The 26,311-nt window shown below is 45.9% G+C and overlaps 1 protein-coding gene across 1 annotated transcript in view; it reads right to left on the reverse strand.

Annotated features, from left to right (window-relative positions):
- Positions 1 to 26,311, reverse strand: part of LOC126427998 (basic phospholipase A2 2) — a gene marked incomplete at its 5' end in the record, with an annotated part of 55,014 nt that overhangs the window by 18,590 nt on the left and 10,113 nt on the right. Inside the window, 1 exon segment of the mRNA XM_050089882.1 lies at positions 25,706 to 25,812. Coding sequence (XP_049945839.1) covers positions 25,706 to 25,812 — 107 coding nt within the window.

Here is a 26,311-nt window from a genome sequence, read left to right on the forward strand (position 1 = left end):
GTAGGGAAAGTGGGAAAGCCTGTACACGATAGATTCTTGCTGCAGGGAGTGACAGTTGAGCCTCAACGTAAACAAATGCGCTTAAAGAGGCAGAAAGACACATTATTGTATGATGACTGCAGAACAATCATTGGAAGTACATCCGTAATATATCTAGGAGTGTTTTTTTAAGTAAGGTCTGTTTTGTTGTAGACACTAGTAGTTCGCGCGCATACCGCAACGAGCGCGTGCGTCGTGTACCGGCATGCCTCGGGAACAACTGTGCTTAGTTTCAGCTGTGTAGCTGACCTGTACGGTTCTGTTCTGTGCTTTCAAAATGTTTAAGACTATCAATTTGCCCGCCGCTTGTGGGGTTCGCTCAGTGATACGGTTTTTGTCAGCAAGGAACCTGTCTGCTGCAGAAATTCATCGACAGACTCGCGAAGTGTACGATGATACTGTTAAGAGTGAAAGTGCGTAAGTGGGTACGAGAATTCAAAGATGGCCGTGACAACATCCATGATGAGGACTGCTCCGGTCACCCTTCTTTGATTACAGACGATTTGGTAGCTTCAGTCGAAACGATGATTCGTGAGAACAGGAGCTTCACAATAACAGGTCTCTCAAACGAATTTCCTGACGTGTCGATATCAGTGCTTTACAATACTGATTCTGAACACCTAAAGTTTAGGAAACTGTGCTCCCGTTGGGTCCCGAAACTCCTAACAGAGGACCACAAAAACCAAATGTGGTGTCACCGCTAGACACCACACTTGCTAGGTGGTAGCCTTTAAATCGGCCGCGGTCCGTTAGTATACGTCGGACCCGCGTGTCGCCACTGTCAGTGATTGCAGACCGAGCGCCGCCACACGGCATGTCTAGAGAGACTTCCTAGCACTCGCCCCAGTTGTACAGCCGGCTTTGCTAGCGATGGTTCACTGACAAATTACGCTCTCATTTGCCGAGACGATAGTTAGCATAGCCTTCAGCTACGTCATTTGCTACGACCTAGCAAGGCGCCATTATCATTTGCTATTTATCTTGTGATGCATGTACCGTCAGACCGATGTTCACCAATTATGGATTAAAGTTAAGTATTCCAGAAGCTACGTACCTTTTTTGCTAGTCTCTATTCCTTTAACTGTTCCAGACCTCACGCCAGCCTGCGTGAGCTTAAACGCGTGCCTTTCGGCTTCCTCTCATAGTGGCTTGGCTGTCTTGCCAAGCCACAACACCAAAGATTTGAGTGTGCGATGAAGTTCTTGACTCGTTATCACGAAGAAGGTGACGGCTTCTCGAGTGAGATCGTAACTGGAGACGAAAGATGGGTTTCACATATCACGCCCGAATCGAAGCAACAGGTCATGGAATCAAGACACACACACTCGCCTGTAAAGGTGAAGGCCAAACAGACTCTGTCCCAGCGCAAAATCATGGCGTCGGGATAGGCATGGTGTTTTGTTGGTCGACTTTATGCAACGAGGAACCACTATCAATGCAGAGGCGTACTCCCAAACCCTGAGAAAGCTACACAGAGGGATTCAAAACAAAATACGTGGCATGCTGACAATTGTCCTTCTCCATGACAATGCAAGACCTCACAATGCGATTTATTGGACAGTTTTGGCTGGGAAGTTTTAGATCACCCACCCTACAGTCCTGATCTTGCGCCGAGCGATTACCATCTGTTCTTCCACCTCAAACAACACATCAGTGGCAACCATTACAATGATGACGACAACATGAAAACGACAATTTTTATGAAGAGGGTATTTTAAAATTGGTTGAGAGGTATGATACGTGTTTCAAAAAACTTGGCAACTATGTCGAAAAATAGAGTAAAGTATGCACTTTCTGAAAATAAATTTACTTTTTTGAAATAACCTGTCGTTGTGTGTTTATGTTCAAGACGACCTTACTTAAAAAACCACACCTTGTGTCTAGGAGTGTGAGTACAGGGCGAGTTAAAGTGGAACGACTACATATAACTAATCTCAGACAAGGCAGGGGATAACATTCAGGAAATGCAATCCACCCACAAAAGAGATAACTTAAACTCTCGTTCGACCTACACATGAATACTGTTCGTCAGTCTGGCCCCCGTACCAGATATGATTGACTTAAAAAATAGAGACGATGCAAAAAAAGAAGCAGGCTGAGTACACTCCAGTGGCAGTCGCTGGAGGAGAGGCGTTGCTGTTGAAGTTCCGGGAGTGTACGTTCCTAGACGACAAGACGAGTCAGCCAATACATTACTTCGTTCTATGTATAACTCGCGAAAAGATCGTGAAGGTAATATTAGAGAACTGTAGCTCACACAGTCTTACCAGCAATCGCTCTCCCCGCGAACTATTTGTGATTGGAGTAGGGAAGCGGAGAAGTAATAGTATTGCACAAAGTACGCTCCTTCACACACTGTGAGGTGGATTGCAGAGTGTAGATGTAGACGTAGATGTTGAGTGTAACTTTCTTTTTTTCCTATTTGTCCTGCCACAGAGCGTAAATAAAGTTGACGTCTTCTGAACAGGCATCCATTATAACTAGAGTTGTAAAACTACCCTAGGCTACCGCAAACTATCATAAGTAAACGTAGACTACAATAGGTTTCGCAATAGGTTTGATCAGTTAAGGTCATACCCACGTTACCTATACGTTACATGTGTTGCATAACTATTGGGCGTTACCTCATACCGAGGGCTTTCCTTACATATGCGATCAGTGTCTTGCTAGAGTCCCCCAGGAACCGGAAGCAGTGAACCGTCTAGGAAATGAGTGAGGATATACGAGGGGCGTTTGAAAAGTCCGCGCAAAAATGAAAACTACTTACGTGTTTGGGGTAAACCTTTTTTTATTTTTCGACGTAGTCTCCTTTTAGACTTATACACTTCGTCCAATGCTGTTCTAATTTGTTGATCCCTTCCGAATAATAGGAATTGTCCAAGTCTGCAAAATAGCGATTAGTTGCTGCAATCACCTCCTCGTTTGAATAAAATGTTTGTCACGCCAGCCATTTCTTCAAATTGGGGAACGAATAGTAGTCCGAGGGAGCCAAGTCTGGAGAGTAGGGGGGATGTGAAACGAGTTGGAATCCTATTTCCATTAATTTTGTGACAACCACTGCTGAGGTATGTGCTTGTACATTGTCGTGATGGAAAAGGACGTTTTTGCGGTCCAATTGCCGGCGTTTTTTCTTGCAGCTCCGTTTTCAAACGGTCCAATAACGATGAATAATATGCACCTGTAATAGTTTTACCTTTTTCCAGATAGTCTATGAGGTTTATCCCTTGCGAATCCCAAAAGACAGTCGCCATAACCTTTCCGGCCTTTTTTGGTGCAGATTCTCCCTTGGTAACCGATTGTTTAGATTGTTGTTTGGTCTCAAGAGTACAGTAATGTATCCATGTTTCATACACAGTGTCGAAACGACGCTTATAGTCCTGCAGATTTTTCCTGAACGGCTGGAAACCATCCTTGCAACACTTCACACGATTCCGTTTTCGGTCAAGGTGAGCAATCGCGGAACCCATCTTGCGAATAGCTTTCTCATGTCCAAATGTTTACGCAAAATATTATCTATAAATGACCATGTAACCTAAGGAACATTTTTGTTCTACACGGTTATCGTCCTGCCCGTTACTTAAAAATAAAAGATATTTATGGCAAAATTGAAACTATCAATGCTTAATTCACGTTTTACTAGAAAATTGTTGATTTGTTACATGAAACTGAGGGATGTTGTAGTAAAAGTAAAAGGCACATTACAGATGATGATGTAGTGAAAATAAAGGAAACAATACAGATTTATCATATAGCCCTAGAAAACATAATTTCTAAAACTGTAAAATAAAAAAAAGTAAAACAAAAATGTATCAAACATCGCTTCATGAAACATGATGCAGTTCTTCATAAATAACTTTCGCATTTATCAATAATAGCAGGAAAATCTTGCCATCGATCATATAGAAGAACGTTCTATTGAGTACAAAATAACAACAATCTTTATATATACTATTTATGTTTGTACATGTAAACTGTATTTGCATTAAAAGTAATTGCTTTGGTTATATAAAAACGCAGAAGTAACACAAACTAATTTTCATTATGAAATGCAATTTATATTATGTAAGGACATAAAGTACACACTTTTATAACGCTGAATGATGTGCAGTTCTAATTATGTGCAAACCAAACAATCACCCCAACAAACAAAGAAACAAAGAGAACTCGTCTGCTGCCATTTTACACTTCTTTCCCTCCAACGCTACCGGTACTACCCGTAGTTTCGGTAAGGCGCAACTATAATTATGACAGACACTGAACCACAGTGTCTGATCTTCTTAGCTGTTGTGAGTCAGTGACGTCTGCTATACTTTCTCTGGTACAAGTAGATTTCTTTCTCTCGTCATTAAGGAGACTTTCGTCTTATAATAGCGGCACAGCCTCGTGCACGCGGATATGTAAAATAGTCTGAATACAATAAGGCCTCGCAAAACGCAAAGCTGTCGGAAGGAAAGCGCTATCAAAGGAAGCGTGCAGGTTATCTGCAAAAGGGATCGCTTACCTGACGCAACAACAGTGCGTTGCGAAAACGCTGGGAAATGGCAGCTTACAGTGAGAAACGCAGAAATATTCCAGTACGTTTGCTAGCTGCGCAGCGGGTTTCCTTTAGAGCTGCTACAACCATCAACATGATTGGTAGTTGTTCAAAGCAGTGCAAGTAAAATTATTCCTTCGGTCAAGCACCATATTGTCAGGGGGGATTAAAAAAAGTTTCACTCGGGACTTAAAAAATTAAATATTGTCTGCAATGTAGCACATTGTAGCAACATGTTCGACAACATTGCCAGCTACAGTTTCCTAGCAACTATATTTACGCTTCAGACCGGATATTACGTCTATATTTTACGTAGTTAAGGACGGTAACTTTAATCTTCGCGATTTCGGTAACGGATGGTGATACCGAAAACAAGTATCGAATTTCCCCGAGAATGTCATCTTAGAAACATATGGTAAAAATCTCGACGCTCTACCGTGAATACAGATTATAGAAGTGGCCATCCCCACGATTGACGCTTTTCGTACCAAAAACTATGGTTTTTGAGGGTTTTCTCAAGAACCGTCCCTGAACAAATAGCTCTATTATAAGCAGCGTAAGGTCCAACCGAGACCACACTTCTTGCTACAGAATCAACCGATTTGCGCAATTTACCTGGTCTGGAAGAAGCGCGCAATGTCTGACATTTGATCCCGTACTGTAGTATAGCTACAGCATGTCCGTTCTGCCGATAGGTATAAAAGTGGTCGCTAGGCCAAGGGGTCCAGCGGCGGCTGCTGTGTCAGAGCCCGAGAGCATGTGAACACCCTAAACCTCTGACACCTTGCAGATTTATTACTTACTTTCCTTTGAATGTTGTTAAACATAATATAGACGAGGTAATATGAAATATACGGCCCTTAAATCACCGCGCTACTGCTGCTCTACACTCAGTGAAACTTGGCATCAGAGTCGCGAGCACATCTTCAGTTGATTTAACAATGTGCATGGTTCGAAGCCTGCCTCGGGCATGGATGTGTGTGACGTCCTTAGGTTAGTTAGGTTTAAGTAGTTCTAAGTTCTAGGCGACTGATGACCTCAGAAGATAAGTCCCATAGTGCTCAGAGCCATTTGAACCATTTTTGAACTCAACTACAGGTTTAAGTCTGTACCACTAGATGGTAGCACACTGCGCCGCACAGTGATCTTCGTTCGTTTGGCAGTTGGCATAAAGTCCTTTAGATAGTAGCACCATCCTCAGATAGGTCTATTCACTCACTGTAAAGTAAAATTCGATCGAACGTCATTGTTACGTTATTACTACTATTATTAATTTTATTAGCAGTAGTTGCAATTGCATAAATTTGTTCATAATCATAATGGTTATACAGCAGTTGCTCTTTCATACTTTCAAATTTACCTGAATCAAAATATTTGTGACCATCCAAAATATTGCTGGTGCTAAAATTAGCCCCCTTAGGGCGCGGCGCGAGGCAACTTTAAAATTTCAAATGGGAACCCCCATTTTTTATTGCAGAGTCAGATTCTACATAAAAAACTACGTACATTTTGTCTTAAACATATGTTTTGATTCTTGGTAGTTGGCGCTGCAATTCAAGAAAATCAATGTTCTCATTTTTGCGTGGAAAATGGTTACGGATAAATAAAAAATACTCATTTACTTCGTAAACTTTGATTCGCTAAAACTAAAACTCTCCCTCTCTCCCCATAGAATTTTACAAATGTTGACGCAAATATTTGGGAGAGTTTTAGTTTTAGCGAAACAAAATTTCCGAAGTAAATAAGTAAATTTTATTTATCCGAGACCATTTTCCACACAAAAATGAGAACATGGATTTTCTTGAATTACAGCGCCAACTACCAAGAATCAAAACAAATGTTTAAGACAAAATGTACGTAGTTCTTTATGTGTAATCTGATTCTGCAATAAAAAATGGGGATCCCATTTGAAATTTTTAAGTTGCCTCCCGCCCCACCTCCAGGGGGCTGGCGTGGCGGGCTAATTTTAGCACCAGCAGATGTGCCCCTCGAAAATAATCAACTTTGGATTCTACACATTTTTTCGTGTGAAGCTTCTTTTTCGAGTTATTCAGGTTTGTCAACTTAAAATTTACAACCTGTATACTCACGATTCGTTGGCCCATTACCTCTGTGATCGACAGAACTCGAGGTATAACCGCCTGAAAAACCACATTTTCGTGCGCGGCTTTTTGGAACATATCGGTACAGTGCGCTGTCGTGCGTGGGCCGATTGCTTCGAAGCTAAGAGTCTATTGACACATTGTCACCGCGGATTCAGAAAATATCGTTCTTGTGTAGCGCAGCTAGCTCTTTATTTGCAAGAAGTAATGAGTGCTAGCGCCAGAGGATCTCAAATCAAATTGCGTGCGTACTGAGTATCGTCTCAGTTGCCACTGGCGATTCTAGAAGTCGGTTAAGGGGGTGAGGGAGGCTAATGGAGGGAGCGGGTTTCGGGGAATGGAATATTGCTCAACAAAAGAAGAGTCCTCCACCGACAAACTGGTAAAATTTGGTGTCGCTTAAAGTAGTTTTTGGTAATTGTTTTGGAGTTCAAGGTAAAAAAAAGTTACTTCCACATGGGAGATTTTATAAATTATATAAACCATAAAAAAAGGTCAACTTACAACAAATAAGTTTTCATTCATTTTCTGGATACAGAAGATGATATGGATGTAAAAAATTTGAACTTGACATTAATATAAAAGAAGTCCTATAACAAAATTCACTGGTTATTTCCGTCTTCAGCCCAATTTGTCATGCTCATTCATCTCTGTTTCTTTCTACTGATTATGTCCCATCTTCCAAACTTCACAGAAGCTCTCTCTCGCAGGAGAGCTTCTGTGAAGTTTGGAAGGTAGGAGACGAGGTACTGGCGGAAGTAAAGCTGTGAGGACGGGGCGTGAGTCGTGCCCGGGTAGCTCAGTTGGTAGAGCACTTGCCCGCGAAAGGCAAAGGCCCCGAGTTCGAGTCTCGGTCAGGCACACAGTTTAAATCTGCCAGGAAGTTTCGACTTAAGCGTGTTCGTCGCCACAAAAACTGCGAAGGAACTTCTCTTTCCGCACAACAACGCAAGGCCTCACACAAGTCTGTGCACCAAAAGGAACTCAGAAAACCATTGGACTGTTCTTCCTCACCCACCCTACAGCACAGATGTCGCATCTTCCGACTTCTGTTTGGACCAATGAAGGATGCACTCCGCGGGAAGGAATACGTGGATGAGGGGTAGTTTATTGATGCAGCAAGACGATGGCTGTGACGTCGACCAGTAGGGTGGTACTATGCGAGCATAGAGGCCCTACCAGTAAGGTGGCGTAAGGCTGTCGTATTGAAAATGGATTGTGTTGTAAAATAATGTTTTGTAGGCAAAATAATGTGGAATAACGTGGAATCCTGAATAAAACCAACCCGTCTTCAGAAAATAATGTGTTTCATGACTAACTCAACGCCCATCACAGAGTGGATAGTTGAAGGTCTAACGTTCGTGATGAAGGAGAGATTTCGTGGATCCAGCGTGCTTCAGTCTGTCGAGTACATATCCAGCGCATCACTCTGAGTGTGAGCCTGGCTTCCACACTGTCTTAGCTCGCTGTCGTTTCTACCTTTCCATATATCATACACCGCAGGCACCAGAAACTTACAGCTGGTACAGCTACCCTCACCCAGGTATACTGCAGATCAACTGGTTTTTCTTGTTGTGGCCACCAGCGCGCGCTCGCTTGTATTAAATTTTAGGTCATACTCCTGCACGACTTCTTTCCAAGCAACTAACTGCTTCTGAAGTTCCTTCTGTTAGACTGCCCTCGTCATCAAATACGCAGCAAACAACATTGCCTCCAGCCTCTCGACATCACTTGTGCTACTGTATCATTCAGCTGCGTTAACGGCCTGTTCCGTAGATTCTTGGATGTACATTTTTTGCACTCCGCTGTCGCCGAGCGGTTGTAGGCGCTTCAGTCCGGAACCGCGCGACCGCTACGGTTGCAGGTTCCAGTCCTGCCTCGAGCATGGATGTGTGTGATGTCCTTAGGTTAGTTGGGTTTAAGTAGTTCTAAGTCTAGGGGACTGATGACCTCAGATGTTAAGTCCCATAGTGCTCAGAGCCATTTGAATCATTTATACACTATGAATGAAGAAACACACGACACTGCTGTAGTATTCTACAATATTATTTTCTTATTTTACAAATCGGTCTTCACCTGTTACTCCATCGTTCCGTACAAAGATAAATAAGTGTCACAATGTAATTTTTGTGGGGTCAAAGATTTTAATATAGTGTAACTGAAAGTGCCTTAGATGGTTTGGGTTCAAATGGCTCTGAGCACTATGGGACTCAACTGCTGAGGTCATTAGTCCCCTAGAACTTAGAACTAGTTAAACCTAACTAACCTAAGGACATCACAAACATCCATGCCCGAGGCAGGATTCGAACCTGCGACCGGAGCGGTCTTGCGGTTCCAGACTGCAGCGCCTTTAACCGCACGGCCACTTCGGCCGGCCTTAGATGGTTTCTGAAGATTTTACAGTCGCTGATGTTTGACTAAAATGAGACGGATTTTTTCAGTAAATATGCAATGTAAAAATATTTAGGTTAAATAAAATGTAAGATGCATTAAATAATTAACTACATGACAAATTATAACAATTCTTCTCAAAGGAAAAATAAATTGTTCCATACGTTGTAAGAAAAATGGTTCAAATGACTCTGAGCACTATGGACTTAACATCTGAGGTCATCAGTCCCCTAGAACTTAGAACTACTTAAACCTAACTAACCTAAGGACATCACACACATCCATGCCCGAGGCAGGATTCGAACCTGCGACCGTAGCAGCAGCGCGGTTCCGGACTGAAGCGCCTAGAACCGCTCGGCCACAGCGGCCGGCTATGTCGTAAGGTGTTTGACATGTTTCAAGGGCGTGAATGAACGAGATAGTCGTGACCCTAAAAGTAAAATCCGCCCGAACAGGCCCTCTAGGCTCAACGTGACCGACTGGCCGCCGTGTCATCCTCAGCCCTCAGGCGCCACTGGATGCGGATACGGAGGGGCGCGGTAGTCAGCACCCCGCTCTCCCGGCCGTATGTTAGCTTACGGGACCGGAGCCGCTACTTCTCAGTCAAGTAGCTCCTCAGTTTGCCTCACAAGGGCTGAGTGCACCCCGCTTGCCAACAGCACTCGGCAGAGCGGATGGTCATCCATCCAAGCACTAGCCCAGCCCAGCAAAGTCGTGACTCTAAAAGGTAGAATGTTACAAACGTGTACAAGACATTGTCCAGTTACATTCGTGTGAGCATAAATCGAAAGGTCTTGCAGCGTGTGCCGCTGCGAAACGTGCACGAAGAGTCAGTGAGGTTCTAGGAGATACCAGCACGCAAGTGGGGCCACGTCGACTCCACGTTTCTCGACTGAACATCCATGGCGCGAACAGCACAATCGAGGTAGTCCCAAAGATTCTCGATTGGGTTTAAATCCGGGCCAGAGGAGCACAGTAAACTCATTCTGTTGCTCTTCAAACCACACACGTGCGAGCAGTGTGACACGTTGTGCTGTCTTGCTGGTAGATGCCATCGTGCCCAGTAGAACGAGATCAGCCAGAGAATGCCAGGAAGAGATGCCCCAGACCATATCTGTTGCACAAGTAATGAGTGTGATGGGCAAACATCTACGAGGGTCACTCCAAAAGAAATGCACACTATTTTTGTAAAAATAGAGTTTTCATTCTGCATGTGTGAAAGTTTTACAGTGTGTAGATACATCCTTCCCGCTTGTTTTCAAACTTAGTTCAACCTGTTCGCGTGAGTGGCGCCGTCACAGCATGTCTTCAAGATGGCTGCTACACTTGACGTTCGTCAGAAACAACGTGCTGTCATAGAATTCCTGTGCTGTGAAAACGAGACAGTGGGAAACATCCACAAGAGCTTGAAAAAGCTGTATGGAGATGCTGCTGTCGATCGCAGTACAGTTAGTCGGTGGGCAAGCAGGTTACGTGATGAAAACGGGCACGGCAATATTGAGGAATGTCCTCACAGCGGCAGGCCTCGTGCTGCACACACTCCAGACAATGTGCAGAGAGTTAACGAATTGGTGACTGCTGACAGACGCATCACAGTGAACGAATTGTCACGCTACGTTGGGATAGCGGAAGGAAGTGTTTGCAGATTACCGAAAGTGTTGGCGTTAAAAAATGTTTGTGCCAGGTGGGTTCCCAGGATGTTGACAGTGGCTCACAAAGAAACAAGAAAAACGGTATGCAGCGAACTTTTGGAACAGTACGAGAATGGTGGACATGAATTTCTTAGAAGAATTGTGATGGGTGATAAAACATGGCTCCATCATTTTTCAACAGAGACGAAGAGGCAATTCACCCAAGAAAAAAAAAATTCAAAACCACACCTTCTGGTGTTTTTCGATTTCAGTGGACTCTTGCTTGTGGACATCGTGCCAAGTGGAACCACCATAACTTCTGATACATATATGTTCGACCACATCGGCAAAAGCAGGATGTTTTGCTGTTGCGCGACAAGGCACGGCCACATGTCAGTCAAAAAACCATGGAAGCGATCACAAAACTCGGATGGACAACACTGAAACACCCGCGTTGCAGTCCTGACCTGGCTCCATGTGACTATCATCTGTTCGGGAAACTGAAAGACTCTCTTCGTGGATCAAGGTTTAAAGATGATGTTGTAAGTAGGCTGTTTAGGTTTTTTATTGGTAACGCCACCTCTGTATGAAAATCACTGGCTGTGCTGTGTGCAGTCTGTGGCTGCTTTGCATTGTTGTAATACTCGCCATTGTAGTGTTAGGCAGCTGGCTGTGAACAACGCGTAGCGTTGCGCAGTTGGAGGTGAGCCGCCAGCAGTGGTGGATGTGGGGAGAGAGATGGCGGAGTTTTGAAATTTGTCATGAACTGCTATATTTATATATGATGATATCAAGGTAAATACATTGTTTGTTCTCTATTAATATCTTTCATTTGCTAACTATCCCTATCAGTAGTTAGTGCCTTCCATAGTTTGAATCTTTTATTTAGCTGGCAGTAGTGGCGCTCGCTGTATTGCAGTAGCTTAAGCAGCGAAGATTTTTGTGAGGTAAGTGATTTGTGAAAGGTATAGTTTAATGTTAGTCAGGGCCATTCTTTTGTAGGGAATTTTGAAAGTCAGATTGCGTTGCGCTAACAAAATATTGTGTGTCAGTTTAAGCACAGTCGTGTACAATTGTTCAAAGGGGACGTTTCAATGTCTCCCTTGTGCACGCTGCCAAACAGTGACTCCAACAGGTTGGTCCAGAATTTTGCCGTGTGGGTATAGAGGCGCTGGTTCCAAGATGGCGTAAGGCAGTTCAGACGGATGGAAATTGTGTGGAGAAATGAAAATATTGTTCCTAAAGGATGTATCTACACACTGTAAAACTTTTAAATATGTAGAATGAAAGACGGATTTAAAAAAAAAAAGTGTGCATTTCTTATGGAGTGACAGTCGTATTAGGCGCACTACGAATGTAGTGGTGTGGACATGTTGGGAATGTGGGTCTCATGGGGAGCGGGCAAGGGATAAATTCCTGCAGTCGCACTATGCTCTGCGCCCTCGGTGGCTCAGATGGATAGAGCGTCTGCCATGTAAGCAGGAGATCCCGGGTTGGAGTCCCGATCAGGGCACACATTTTCAACTGTTCTCGTTGATGTACAGGGTGATTCTAAAAGAATACCACAACTTTAAAAATGTGTATTTAATGAAAGAAACATAATATAACCTTCTGTTATACATCATTACAAAGAGTATGTTCAATATGGCCCCCTCCAGACACACGAGCAATATCAACCCGATACTCCAACTCGTTCCACACTCTCTGTAGCATATCAGGCGTAACAGTTTGGATAGCTGCTGTTATTTCTCGTTTCAAATCATCAATGGTGGCTGGGAGAGGTGGCCGAAACACCATATCCTTAACATACCCCCATAAGAAAAAATCGCAGGGGGTAAGATCAGGGCTTCTTGGAGGCCAGTGATGAAGTGCTCTGTCACGGGCTGCCTGGCGGCCGATCCATCGCCTTGGGTAGTTGACGTTCAGGTAGTTACGGACAGATAAGTGCCAATGTGGTGGCGCTCCATCCTGCTGAAATATGAATTGTTGTGCTTCTTGTTCGAGCTGAGGGAACAGCCAATTCTCTAACATCTCCAGATACTGTAGTCCAGTTACAGTAGCACCTTCGAAGAAAAAGGGGCCAAAAACTTTATTGGCTGAAATGGCACAGAAAACGTTCACCTTAGGCGAGTCACGTTCATACTGAGTTGTTTCCCGCGGATTCTCAGTGCCCCATATACAGACATTGTGACGGTTGACTTTCCCGTTAGTGTGGAAAGTTGCTTCATCACTAAACACAATCTTGGAAACGAAAGATTCATCTGTTTCCATTTGAGCAAGTATAAAATCACAGAAATCGATTCTTTTAATCTTATCAGCTGCAGACAGTGCTTGAACCAATTTCAGACAATAAGGTTTCATAACTAACCTTTTTCGTAGGACTCTCCATACAGTTGACAGTGGAATTAGCAGCTCTCTGCTAGCTCTGCGAGTCGATTTTCCTGGGCTGCGAACAAATGCTTGCTGGATGCGTGCTACATTTTCATCACTCGTTCTCGGCCGTCCAGAACTTTTCCCTTTGCACAAACACCTATTCTCTGTAAACTGTTTATACCAACGTTTAATACACCACCTATCAGGAGGTTTAACACCATACTTCGTTCGAAATGCACGCTGAACAACTGTCGTCGATTCACTTCTGCCGTACTCAATAACACAAAAAACCTTTCTGTTGAGCGGTCGCCATCTTAGCATCAACTGACGCTGACGCCTAGTCAACAGCGCCTCAAGCGAACAAATTTACAACTAAATGAAACTTTATAGCTCCCTTAATTCGCCGACAGATAGTGCTTAGCTCTGCCTTTTGTCGTTGCAGAGTTTTAAATTCCTAAAGTTGTGGTATTCTTTTTGAATCACCCTGTATATCAACGCCTGTTTGCAGCTAGGGTGTCGACTTAATTATCATTCCATTCTGTTGCAGGGCGTTTGGTTTCAGAAGTTTCAGGCCGCGCACGCCAACGGTCATCAGTCCGATGGCACATAAAACGTGACTCATCCGAAAAGGGAACTCGTCGCCACTCGATGGATGTCTAGTTACGGTAGTGATGTGCAGATCCCAGCCTTCGTCACCGATGAACAAGTCAGCACGGGTGCATGAGCCAGGCGCCAGCTGCGGTGACCCAGGGTGCAGCACGGTTGCCTCGGCGCCGGTTTTGGATAACGCTATTTTGACGTGCTCGGTATGCGAGTACTTTCACCGCGGAGACAAGCGAACACACTACAAACTTAACCGTTTCGGAAATGTTAAACGATCGTGCCCTTTTTACCGTCAACACACTCATACTCATAAATTAGGGATAATGCTGATACATGGTGAAACAACGCTCTGGTCGGTGGTTTCCGGGTTTAAATCACCTCGTGGTATCACCATGCGGTGCATTTGACCTGCAGTTGTCGCACGGCGTCGCTGGCAGCAGTCCACATACGCAGAGGTGTGTTGGTGCATGTCATAGCACGGTGCAGCGAGTAAGTGTGCAGACGTTTTCAGGCGTGCTAATGGTGTGTTGAAAATGGCTCAAAAAACACATATTGATGATGTTATGAGGGGTAGAATAGTAGGGCAACTGGAGGCTGGTCAAACACAGCAGGGCGTAGTGCGGGCCCTCTGTGTGCCACAAAGTGTGATCTCAAGATTATGGCAACGATTCCAGCAGACAGGAAACTGTCCAGGCGCTACAGTACGGGACGTCCACAGAGTACAACACCACAAGAAGACCGATATCTCACCATCAGAGCCCGCAGACGGCCACTGAGTACTGCAGGTAGCCTTGTTCGGGACCTTACCGCAGCCACTGGAACAGTTGTCTCCAGACACACAGTCTACAGACGACTAAACAGACACGGCTTATTCGCCCAGAGACCTGCAAGGTGCATTCCACTGACCCCTGGTCACAGGAGAAGCCGGTCGGAGTGGCGGAGCGGTTCTAGGCGCTACAGTCTGGAACCGCGCGACCGCTACAGTCGCAGGTTCGAATCCTGCCTCGGGCATGGATGTGTGTGATGCCCTTAGGTTTAAGTAGTTCAAAGGTCTAGGGGACTGATGACCTCAGAAGTTAGGTCCCTTAGTGCTCAGAGCCATTTGAACAGGAGACCCCGCAAAGCCTGGTGTCAAGAACACAGCTCATGGTCATTCGAACAGTGGTCTCAGGTTATGTTCACGGAGAAGTCCACGTGTACTGTGAACAGTGATTCTCGCCGGGTTTACGTCTGGCGTGAACCAGGAACCAGATACGACACCCATAATGTTCTTGAAAGGGACCTGTATGGAGGTCTTGGTTTGATGGTGTGGGGTGGGATTATGATTGGTGCATTTACACCCCGGCATGTCTTTGACAGAGGAACTGTAACAGGTCAGGTGTATCAGGATGGCATTTTGCACCAGTATGCCCGCCCGCCTTTTCAGGGTGCAGGGATCCCATCTTCGTCCTGACGGATGATAACGCACGGCGCCACCGAGCTGTCATAATGGAAGAGTGCCATGAAACAGAAGATATCAGGCGAATGGAGTGGCCTGCCTGTTCTCCAGACCTAAACCCCATCGAGCACATCTGAGATGCTCTAAGTCGGCGTTTCGCTGCACGTAATCAAACCCTTAGGACACTTCAGGAGCTCCGACAGGCACTGGTGCTAGGATGGGAGGCTATACCCCAGCAGGTGCTCGACCACCTGATCCAGAGTATGCCAATCCGTTGTGCGGCCTGTGTACGTGTGATGTCGGGGTACGTGCGCAGGAAACAGTAGCGTTTTGTAGCACGTGTCTTTCTGGACGGGTTTCTCAACTTATCAGCAATACCGTGGACTTACAGATCTGCGTCTTGTGTGTTCCCTATGTGCCTATGCTGTTGGCGCCAGCTCTGTGTTGGGCCACGTTGTGTGGCACCACATTCTGCAATTATCCTTCATTTATGAGCATCAGTGTACATCGGCGCGTTTCCGCATTACGGCTACTAGTGCACTGTTTTCTGTGTTCCCCCAACACACTTTATATACCCCCCACTGTGCTGCTTCCTGCGTACTGTGAGTGGTTATTGCACGTTCACGTCGAACATTGGGGTTGGTCTCATTAATGTGACTGGGCCCTGTATATGAAGTGAATCTAAACAGGTAAATGAAACAGCTGTAATTGTACACTGAAACGCCAAAGAAAGTGGTATCGGCATGAGTAGTCAGTTACAGAGATATGTAAACAGGCAGAATACGACGCTGAAGTCGGCAACGCCTATATAAGACAACAAGTGTCTGGTGCAGTTGATAGATCGGCTACTGCTGCTACAATGGCAGGTTACCAAGATTTAAGTGAGTTTAAACGTGGTGTCATAGTCGCCGCACGAGCAATGGGACACAGCATCTCCGAGGAATCGATGAAGTGGGGAATTTCCCGTACGACCATTTCGCGAGTGTGCCGTGAATATGAGGAATCCGGAAAAACATCAAATCTCCGTCGTCGCTGCGGCGGGAAAAAGATCCTGCGAGAACAGGACCAACGACGACTGAAGATAATCGTTCAACGTCACAGAAATTCAACCCTTTCGCAAATTGCTGCCCATTTCAATGCTGGACCATCAACGAGTGTCAGCGTGCGAATCTCACGAATCCATGGACCCTGCATGTAAGTAGGGGACTGTTCAAGGTGGTGGAGGCTTTGTAATGGTGTGGGGCATGTGCAGTTGGAGTGATGTGAGACCCCTGACACGCCTACATACGAGGAGGAGGAGGAGATCGGTGTTTAACGTCCCATCGACAACGAGGTCATTAGAGACGGAGCGCAAGCTCGAGTTAGGGAAGGATGGGGAAGGAAATCGGCCGTGCCCTTTCAAAGGAACCATCCCGGCATTTGCCTGAAGTGATATAGGGAAATCACGGAAAACCTAAATCAGGATGGCCGGACGCGGGATTGAACCGTCGTCCTTCCGAATGCGAGTCCAGTGTGCTAACCACTGCGCCACCTCGCTCGGTTGCCTACATACGACTCTGACATGTGACGCGTATGTAAGCATCCTGTCTGATCACCTGCATCCATTCATGTCCATTGTGCAATGCGACAGCCCGCACGTCCACAATTGCTTCAGAGTGGGTCGAGGAAAACTCTTCTGAATTTAAACACTTCCACTGGCCACAAGACCAGCCCAGACATAAACATTATTGAGTATATCTGGGATGCATTGCAACGTGTTGTTCAGAAGATACCTCCACCCTGTCGTACTCTTACGCATTTATGGACAGCCCTGCAGGATTCGTGGCGTCAGTTCCCTGCAGCTCTACTTCAGGCATTAGTCGATTCGATGCTACGTCGCGCTGCGGCACCTTTGCGTGCTAGCGGGGGCACTAAACGATATTATGCAGTTGTACCAGTTTCTTTGGCTCTTCAGTGTACAAACTAATTTTTTTAACTCAGCACATGAAACTACAGTAGATGAAACAGAGGAAAAATGGGGCATGTGAGTGTGAGGGGTAATTTACAAAGTGATTTGGTTCAAATGGTTCAAATGGCTCTGAGCACTATCGGACTTAACATCTGAGGTCATCAGTCCCCAAGACTTAGAACTACTTAAACCTAAGGACATCACACACATCCACGCCCGAGGCAGGATTCGAACCTGCGACCGTAGCGGTCGCCCGGTTCCAGACTGTAGCGCCTAGAACCGCTCGGCCACTCCGGCCGGCGTCAGTTAATAACTTTTTATTTTATCATTATAAGATTGTGTGTGGTCTTTCTGCATCTGCTGGAAGCCATTTACAAACACTGGAAAGTGATAGGGACAGCGTACTTATGATGAACAAAGAGGCCTTCCTTCTGAATCAGTCAGTAAGATACAGATATAATGGTCTCTGATTTTTGGAAAAGTAGATAATAAAATGGAATTACAGACCGATGAGCCAAAATATTATGACGACCAAGTTAACTGCATGTTGGTCCGCTCTTCGAACGTGATACAACAGCGATTTTGCATATCATTGATTCACACGTCTGTACTAGGATTCCGGAGGTATGTGGCACCAGGTGACTACGCACAGATACACAAGTCCCATAAATTACGGTCTGGACTGGTAGTTCGTGGGTGGGGCACTGGCGACTTTTAGCATTCCTGACAAGTTCCATCGGATTCCGATCACGTGACTTTGGTGGCCAAGAAATCAATATGAGTGCACTGTCACTATCCTCAGATTTTATCAGGACTCTGGCCATCTAATACAGAAAGTTATCCTGCTAGAAGATGCCATCTACGTTGGAGAAGACATCAAGCATAAAGGGATGCAGGTGGTTGGCTGGAATGCTCACGTAGCCCACAGCTGTCACGATGCCTTCGATTTTTTTTCCTTATGGGACCTAACTGCTATGGTCATCAGTCCCTAAGCTTACACACTACTTAACCTAAATTATCCTAAGGAGAAACACACACACCCATGCCCGAGGGAGGACTCGAACCTCCGCCGGGACCAGCCGCACAGTCCATGAGTGCAGCGCCTTCGATTATTACCACAGGTCCTATGCAAGCGCAGATGAATGTCCCCCATACCATATGTGTGTCAAATCTTTTGGGACCTGACTGCTAAGGTCATCAGTCCCTAAGCTTACACAGTACTTAACGTAAATTATCCTAAGGTCAAACACACACACCCATGCCCGAAGGAGGACTCGAACCTCCCATAGTATATATCTTACACTTTGCACCCGTGGCAGGGCGTGTGTTTCGAGCAGCTGTTCGTTTGCGTGATGGTGTACCCGGACACGACACGGTGGATCAAGGAACTTCGACTCATCCAACCAGGAGACCCGTTTCCACTGATTCACGGTCCAGTCTCAGTGATTCCGTGACACATGGAACTGTGACTGACGATGAAGTTGGGTCAACACGGAACACGTGAGGGTATCTACTGACACGTGTGGGTCGTCTACTGCAGAGCCCTATGCTCAGCAATGTTCGCTGACAGAATGCAAAGTAACACTTGTGCCTTTAGCAGCATTGTACTATGTCGCGATATCTGCCACAGGCGGCCGCCTATCCTGTTTTACAAAGCGGGCAAGCCTCCGACCTCCACTTTCTGTGACGAGGCGTGGATGTCCAACATCTGCTCGTGGTTTGGCCGTCGTTCAACCACTTTCCATAGACCCTCACGACAGGTGGTCGCAAACAGCCGACGAGATTCGCCGTTCTCAAGAGACGCGTTCCGAGGCGCTGGGCCACTATAATCTGCCCTTTGTCAAAGTCGCTTATGTCTGTGATTTTTGCCATTAAAATAAATGTAAATGACGTGTGACTAGGGCCTCCTGTCGTGTAGACCGCTCGCCTGGTGCAAATCTTTCGATCTGACACCACTTCGGCGACTTGCGCGTCGATGGGGGTGAAATGATGATGATTAGGACAACACAACGCCCAGTCCCCGAGCGGAGAAAATCTCCGACCCAGCCGGGTTATCGAATCCGGGCCTTTTTTTTCGATATTGTTCGTTGCATTTGTTGGGTGCGGATGTCCCATGACACCCGTTAAAGTTCAGTGTTGAGCCGTTCACGCAGTTTTTTATTGCAGAGGGCACCTAACCCTCTGACCGAACACGCTGAGCTATCGTGCCGGTGGCCATTAGGATTGACATTCTGTCACACTGACCACTCAGCTACTGGGGGCGGACAGTTTTCCGATTTATCCTCGCTAGAATGGCTCGCCGTTCGCGCTACTGCGCTTACTCTAAGGAACAAAACAAAAGAAGGCGCACACCAAACAGTTAAGTAAATTGGTCACAAACTGATATTTATACAGGTATCGACGGACGCTGTAAAATTGTAAACTCTGGCGTATGGTGGATGAACGTGTGACGCTGTAGCACAATTTCACTGCACAGGTGGCAAGGATAGTAAAGAGGGAACATATAGATACAACCGAGCGAGGTGGCGCATTCGGGGGGACGACGGTTCAATCCCGTCTCCAGCCGTCCTGATTTAGGTTTTCCGTCATTTCCCTAAATCGTTTCAGGCAAATGCAGGGATGGTTCCTTTTAAAGGGCAGGGCCGATTTCCTTCCCCATCCATCCCTAACCCGAGCTTGCGCTCCAATGACCTCGTTGTCGACGGGACGTTAAACAACACTAACCTAACCTAACCTATAGATACCGGCGCATAAAGTCTTTGCGAATTTCATCCCGTGTACTCAGTTGGACAGTAACTATGCCCATCAGACAGGTGCGTGACCAATATACGCAGATGTCAGCATTTGAGAGAGGACGTGTAGTTAGGCTCAAAGAAGCTGGTTGCAGTGATCGGTGAATCACTCAACATTTTAATAGCAGCGATGCCGTTATTCGACGATGTTCACAGGAATGGGTTGACGATGACCGAACAGTTAACAGGGAAGAAGTGTGCGTAGAGAGACAACAGAACGTGATGTACGAGCAGTCGCCAGACACGTCTCAGAGGCCCGGATTCGTCATTAGCATCGGTCCTACGTGCTTGTGCTTCAGTGACCACAGAGACCATTAATAGGCGGCTCTTAGAAAGGGGGTAGGCAACGGCCTTGCCGCAATAGATACACCGGTTCCCGTGAGATCACCGAAGTTAAGCGCTGTCGGGCGTGGCCGGCACTTGGATAGGTGACCATCCGGGCCGCTATGCGCTGTTGCCATTTTTCGGTGTGCACTCAGCCTCGTGATGCCAATTGAGGAGCTATTCGACCGAACAGTAGCGGCTCCGGTCACAGAAAACCATCATAACGGCCGGGAGAGCGGTGTGCTGACCACACGACCCTCCTACCCGCATCCTCAGCGGAGGATGACACGGCGGTCGGATGGTCCCGATGGGCCACCTGTGGCCTGAAGACGGAGCACATAGAAAGGGGGCTGAACTCATGGCACTGCTTGTGTCGACTAATATTGACCTCTGTACCCCAACAAGACAGTTTCCTGTGGTGTGGGCAGTTTCGGCCCGTAATCTCATTGAATGGAGTAAAGTTGTCTTCAGTGATGAACGCGCTTCGGAATGAATCCTGATGCCCAGCGAAGGCGAGTCTAAAGACGTCCCGGACGGGCGTGGGATACCAGCCTGCTTATCGCCCGCCATACGGCAGGACGACGAAGAGTAATGGTCTGGGTTGCCATGGCTTTCCATAGCAAGACCCTATGGTTGTCATCCACGGCACACTTGCAACACAGAGGCACGTCGACCATGTTCTACTCGCCGTTTTGTTGCCGTTCGTGGCAAGCCACCTTGGGTTCTCATTTCAGCAAGGTAATACCCACTCGTATATGGCGCGAGTTTCTGCTGATTGTCACCGAGCGAGGTGGCGCAGTGGTTAGCACACTGGACTCGCATTCGGGAGGACGACGGTTCAATCCCGTCTCCGGCCATCCTGATTTAGGTTTTCCGTGATTTTCCTAAATCGTTTCAGGCAAATGCCGGGATGGTTCCTTTGAAAGGGCACGGCCGATTTCCTTCCCAATCCTTCCCTAACCCGAGCTTGCGCTCCGTCTCTAATGACCTCGTTGTCGACGGGACGTTAAAACAACACTAACCACCACCACCACCACCTACTGATTGTCTTCGTGTTTGCCAATCCCTACCTTGGCCAGCGAGATATCCAGATCTGTTCCCAATTGCGAACGTCTGGAGCATTATGGGTAGTGACCACCAACCAGCTCGGGATTTGGACGATCTGCAGTAAAGGAAACAAAAGAAAAATTCGGAGTAGGTATTAAAATCCATGGGGAAGAAATAAAAACTTTGAGGTTCGCCGATGACATTGTAATTCTGTCAGAGACAGCAAAGGACTTTGAAGAGCAGTTGAACGGAATGGACAGTGTCTTGAAAGGAGGATATAAGATGAACGTCAACAAAAGCAAAACGAAGATAATGGAATGTAGTCAAATTAAATCGGGTGATGCTGAGGGGATTAGATTAGGAAATGAGACAAAGTAGTAAAGGAGTTTTGCTATTTAGGGAGTAAAATAACTGATGATGGTCGAAGTAGAGAGGATATAAAATGCAGACTGGCAATGGCAAGGAAATCGTTTCTGAAGAAGAGAAATTTGTTAACATCGAGTATAGATTTAAGTGTCAGGAAGTCGTTTCTGAAAGTATGTGTATGGAGTGTAGCCATGTATGGAAGTGAAACATGGACGGTAACCAGTTCGGACAAGAAGAGAATAGAAGCTTTCGAAATGTGGTGCTACAGAAGAATGCTGAAGATAAGGTGGGTAGATCACATAACTAATGAGGAGGTATTGAATAGAATTGGGGAGAAGAGTAGTTTGTGGCACAACTTGACTAGAAGAAGGGATCGGTTGGTAGGACATGTTTTGAGGCATCAAGGGATCACAAATTTAGCATTGGAGGGCAGCGTGGAGGGTAAAAATCGTGGAGGGAGATTCAGAAGGATGTAGGTTGCAGTATGTACTGGGAGATGAAGAAGCTTGCACAGGATAGAGTAGCATGGAGAGCTGCATCAAACCAGTCTCAGGACTGAAGACCACAACAACAACAACCCGCCAGTTGGACAGGATATTCTTCACGACATCCAACAACTCAATGAGTCAGTGCCAAACCCAATAACTGCTTTGATAAGGGCCAGAGGTGGATCAACGCGTTACTGACTTGCTGTTTCTCTTCAATAAATGATGGAAGTTTTCTGAAATTGTAATCATTTGTTTGTCTGAACATGTACATCATATCTACCGATTTCCGTGGCATTCGGATAACTTCTCCGTGGTGGGTCGTGTTTTTTTTTTGTTTTTTTTTTTCTTACAGTGTACTTTGAGCCGTGCATGGCTCGCGTTTATCCCATTTATTGTTTGTCATATTCTATTACGGTACCGCCGTCTCGTTTTCTTATTCCATTTACTGGCGTCACCAACCTCCTGCCTTACTAGCCCGTGAGCGGCAGCAGCAGCGCGTATCGATAAGTGCACTGTCGTACCATCTCTGGAGCGATCGATAGTATTTCCGGGTCGTGGTGTGTCTGGCAGTCAGTTGGGGACGGACCAGCAGTGCAGTCGGGACGCAGCAGCAGTGAAGTCGGGGACGGAGCGCCGGTGAGGCGCCGACAGCCAGTGATCGCCGACCGCTGGCGACACACATCAACTGGCCGACCGAGGGAGATTATAGCGGGACGACCGTTGGATGGTGGTTCGGTTGGTCGTCTCATCTGCCGACGTATATTTGGTCCTTCCACCATTTCTGGGCTTGGGCAGTTGATCGGTTGGAGTGGAGCAGCGAGGAAGTCTCCGCGGGACGCATTTTGACCGGCGCTCCTGGCGGGGTCGGAGTGTGTGGTGCTGTTACAACTCCTACGAGGTTCGTGGCTCACCGATCCCGGATACGAAAGTTGAGTTTTGACTTACAAGGGGTGGCCGCCAATTGTGAAATTCAGATTCGATTCATACTGCGCATAATGAAAACCCATGGCCAGAGGTGTAATGTGGCAAAGCACCAAGATGCACTTCTCAGCCGTTGTCGTGAAATCGACAGTTAAAAGAAACCGTTGCAGTGAAATACTCTCTACGATTAATCATTTTCTACACCGTCGTGGCTCAGCGTTAAGCGCTCGGGTACGTACGCCGACACGGTAGCTCAGCGTGTTCGGTCAGAGGGTTAGCAGCCCTCTGTAATAAAAAAACTGAGCTAATCGATCAACAACGAGCTTAAACGGGTGTCTTGCGACGTCCGCCCCGAGCAGATACAACGAACAAACACGAGCAAAATGAGATTTAAAAAAAAGCGGTAAGCGCTCGGGTTCGTAATCCGAAGGTCGCCGGATCAAATCTCGCGCCATGCAATTTTTTATTAGTTTTTTGTAATTTAAATTATATATATATATATATATATATATATATATATATATATATATATATATATATATATATATATGCATGAATGCTTATGCATGTTGGTGAAGGCGGATCGCTCTCCAATTGTTCCGCCTCCATTTTTCCGTTTGTTTAACAGGGTGTACCAAAGCTCTCCCGTCCGCACTGATTTTCGACGATGTTATAAGTTGCGCTAGGGACCGCATCTACCTTCTTTCGAAGTTAGCAGGCAACTACGCTGTTATGCGGCTGCTTGTCTCGGCCCATTCAACATCTGTCATTCAAGTGTAACGAGCGAGTAACGGAGTTTATATTTCATACCTGCCACAGCAAATTTGTGTTCGTGGGGTCTCTATTCTATTTCGAACGTTTGACTTGCGCTACACGTATTCGTTTCGGAATATCGTTTCTACGTCTTCCGTTAACTATACGTGGTTAACATCATGAAGACAATTAATAACATTTGTGAAATACAACTTTGTTTGCGGAAAACATAATGATGTTCGAAGTCGCAAGTTTTTCCACGACAAACGACTTTCAACAACTTATTATATGCATAATTGTTGCAACTGATTGCCGGGAATTATTGTGTGTATATAGACATTAAAATTACAAAAAAGAAATACTAAAAAAAAAGGTTGCATGGCGCGAGATTCGATCCGGCGACATTAAAATTACAAAAAACAAATACTACAAAAAAAAAAAAGGTTGCATGGCGCGAGATTCGATCTGGCGACCTTCGGATTATGAACCCGAGCGCTTACCACTGCGCCACGACGATGTATAAAAATTATTAATCGTAGAGAGCACATCACCACAACGGTTTCTTTTAACTGTCGATTTTCTCGACAACGGCGGAGAAGTGCATCTTGGTGCTTTGCCACATTACACCTCTGGCCATGAGCTTTTATTATGCGCAGCATGAGTCGAATCTGAATTTCACAATTGGCGGCCTCCCCTTTTTAGTCTACCAGCAAGTCACGACTGTTCACATGGGTGGAGCGGAAGTTATCTTGTCGGTGGGTCCAAATGGCTCTGAGCACTATGCGACTTAGCTTCTGAGGTCATCAGTCGCCTAGAACTTAGAACTATTTAAACCTAACTAACCTAAGAACATCACACATATCCATGCCCGAGGCAGGATTCGAACCTGCGACCGTAGCGGTCACTCGGTTCCAGACTGTAGCGCCTAGAACCGCACGGCCGCCCCAAACGGCTTGTCGGTGGGTCTGTTGACTGTCTGTCGGTTGGGTTGTCGTCGGATCGACAATGGTTGGGCCGACTGCCTGTCTCACCTAAGCGAGGGTTAGTGTTTGAATTCCAGGCCGACCCTCGGAACTTCTGAGCGCCCTTGGATGCACTGCCTTTTCTTGTTTGTTCTTGTTGTTTGTACTTGTATTGCTTCTACCCGGTTTTTAGATTAAGGTTGTTCTGCCCTTAAAGCGTCAGATGGTTTGAGCCCTCAGCCTAATTTGTTTTATGTAAAGCCCTTCGCATTTTTAAAAAATGGTTCAAATGGCTCTGAGCACTATGCGACTTTTCTTCTAAGGTCATCAGTCGCCTAGAACTTAGAACTAATTAAACCTAACTAACCTAAGGGCATCACACACATCCATGCCCGAGGCCGGATTCGAACCTGCGACCGTAGCGGTCACGCGGTTCCAGACTGAAGCGCCTAGAACCGCTCGGTCACCCAGGCCGGCCGCATTTTTAAAATTAATGTTATTGAGCCTTAAGTATTGGGCCTTCAGCCGATTTTGAATTTAAGTTGTGCTGCTCTTAAAGTGTCAGATTCTTTGGGCCTTCAGCCTAATTAAGGAACTGTTTTAAGTTAAGGCTTTGCCTTTTTATTTCTGATTTTGGTTGAGCTTTACGTTATTGGCTTTCAGCCTTTTTAAATTAAAGTGGTCTAGCCCTTAAGGCATGAGATTGTACGGCGCATTCAGCAGCTGATTAAGTTCCAAAACTAAAGATTTTTTTAATTTTCTTGCCTATTTGATCAAATAAAAGGTTGTATGCTTGAGTGTAACTGACAGCCGCTTATTTTGGCCCCTTTCCACAACTTAAACTAGCTGTCCTGTCCTGCGGGTTTAGCAGGGCGTCTCATACTTTCCTCAGGGAGTCACATGCTGACAGCGCCACATTGTCTCGAGGTGGCAGCGGTCACAGTGTTTTGGCTCACGCAGTGTACAGTAGAGGAACAGAGAGCCGGTACTCACCGCAGACGGGCGTCGTGTAGAAGCACTGCCAGTAGTAGGGCACGAAGTACTCGAGGAAGACGGGGCAGTCGGCCACGTTGTAGCACCAGTCGTGCATCTTGCAGCACCTGCGAACCACCAAACGGCGGAGGGTGCAAAGTGTTGTCGTAACAATCAAGCAAACCACCACCAACAACAAAAAATCCTGAGTTAGGTTTTGTTAACATTATTAACTGGAATACAGTGGAACAGAATACCCTACAATATTGCTCAAGTCTATGGCAACTGTACCAAATTATGTGAAATGAAAGCAGCTGTCAAAAGGTCAATGAGAGATTCTTTTAACGAATTTGAAAACAATATTTTTATCTGCAGATTCTAAAAATAACCCCAAAAAATTATTTGCTCGTATGTAAAATCCATGAACGCTACAAATAATTCAATACCTTCTCTTGCTCAAAGTACGGATAACGTAAAGGATGATGATAAAACAGAAGGCCGAAAATCTAAAACTAGCTTTCAAAAACTCGTTTACGGTAGAGGACTGCAGCACCATTCCCCCTTTCAACTGTCGAACAAACGCAAGGATGGCTGACATAGTGTTTAGTGTATCTGGGATTGTGAAAC

The sequence above is a fragment of the Schistocerca serialis genome, chromosome 12, assembly GCF_023864345.2.
Source record: "Schistocerca serialis cubense isolate TAMUIC-IGC-003099 chromosome 12, iqSchSeri2.2, whole genome shotgun sequence".
Classification (NCBI taxonomy): Eukaryota; Metazoa; Arthropoda; class Insecta; order Orthoptera; family Acrididae; genus Schistocerca; species Schistocerca serialis.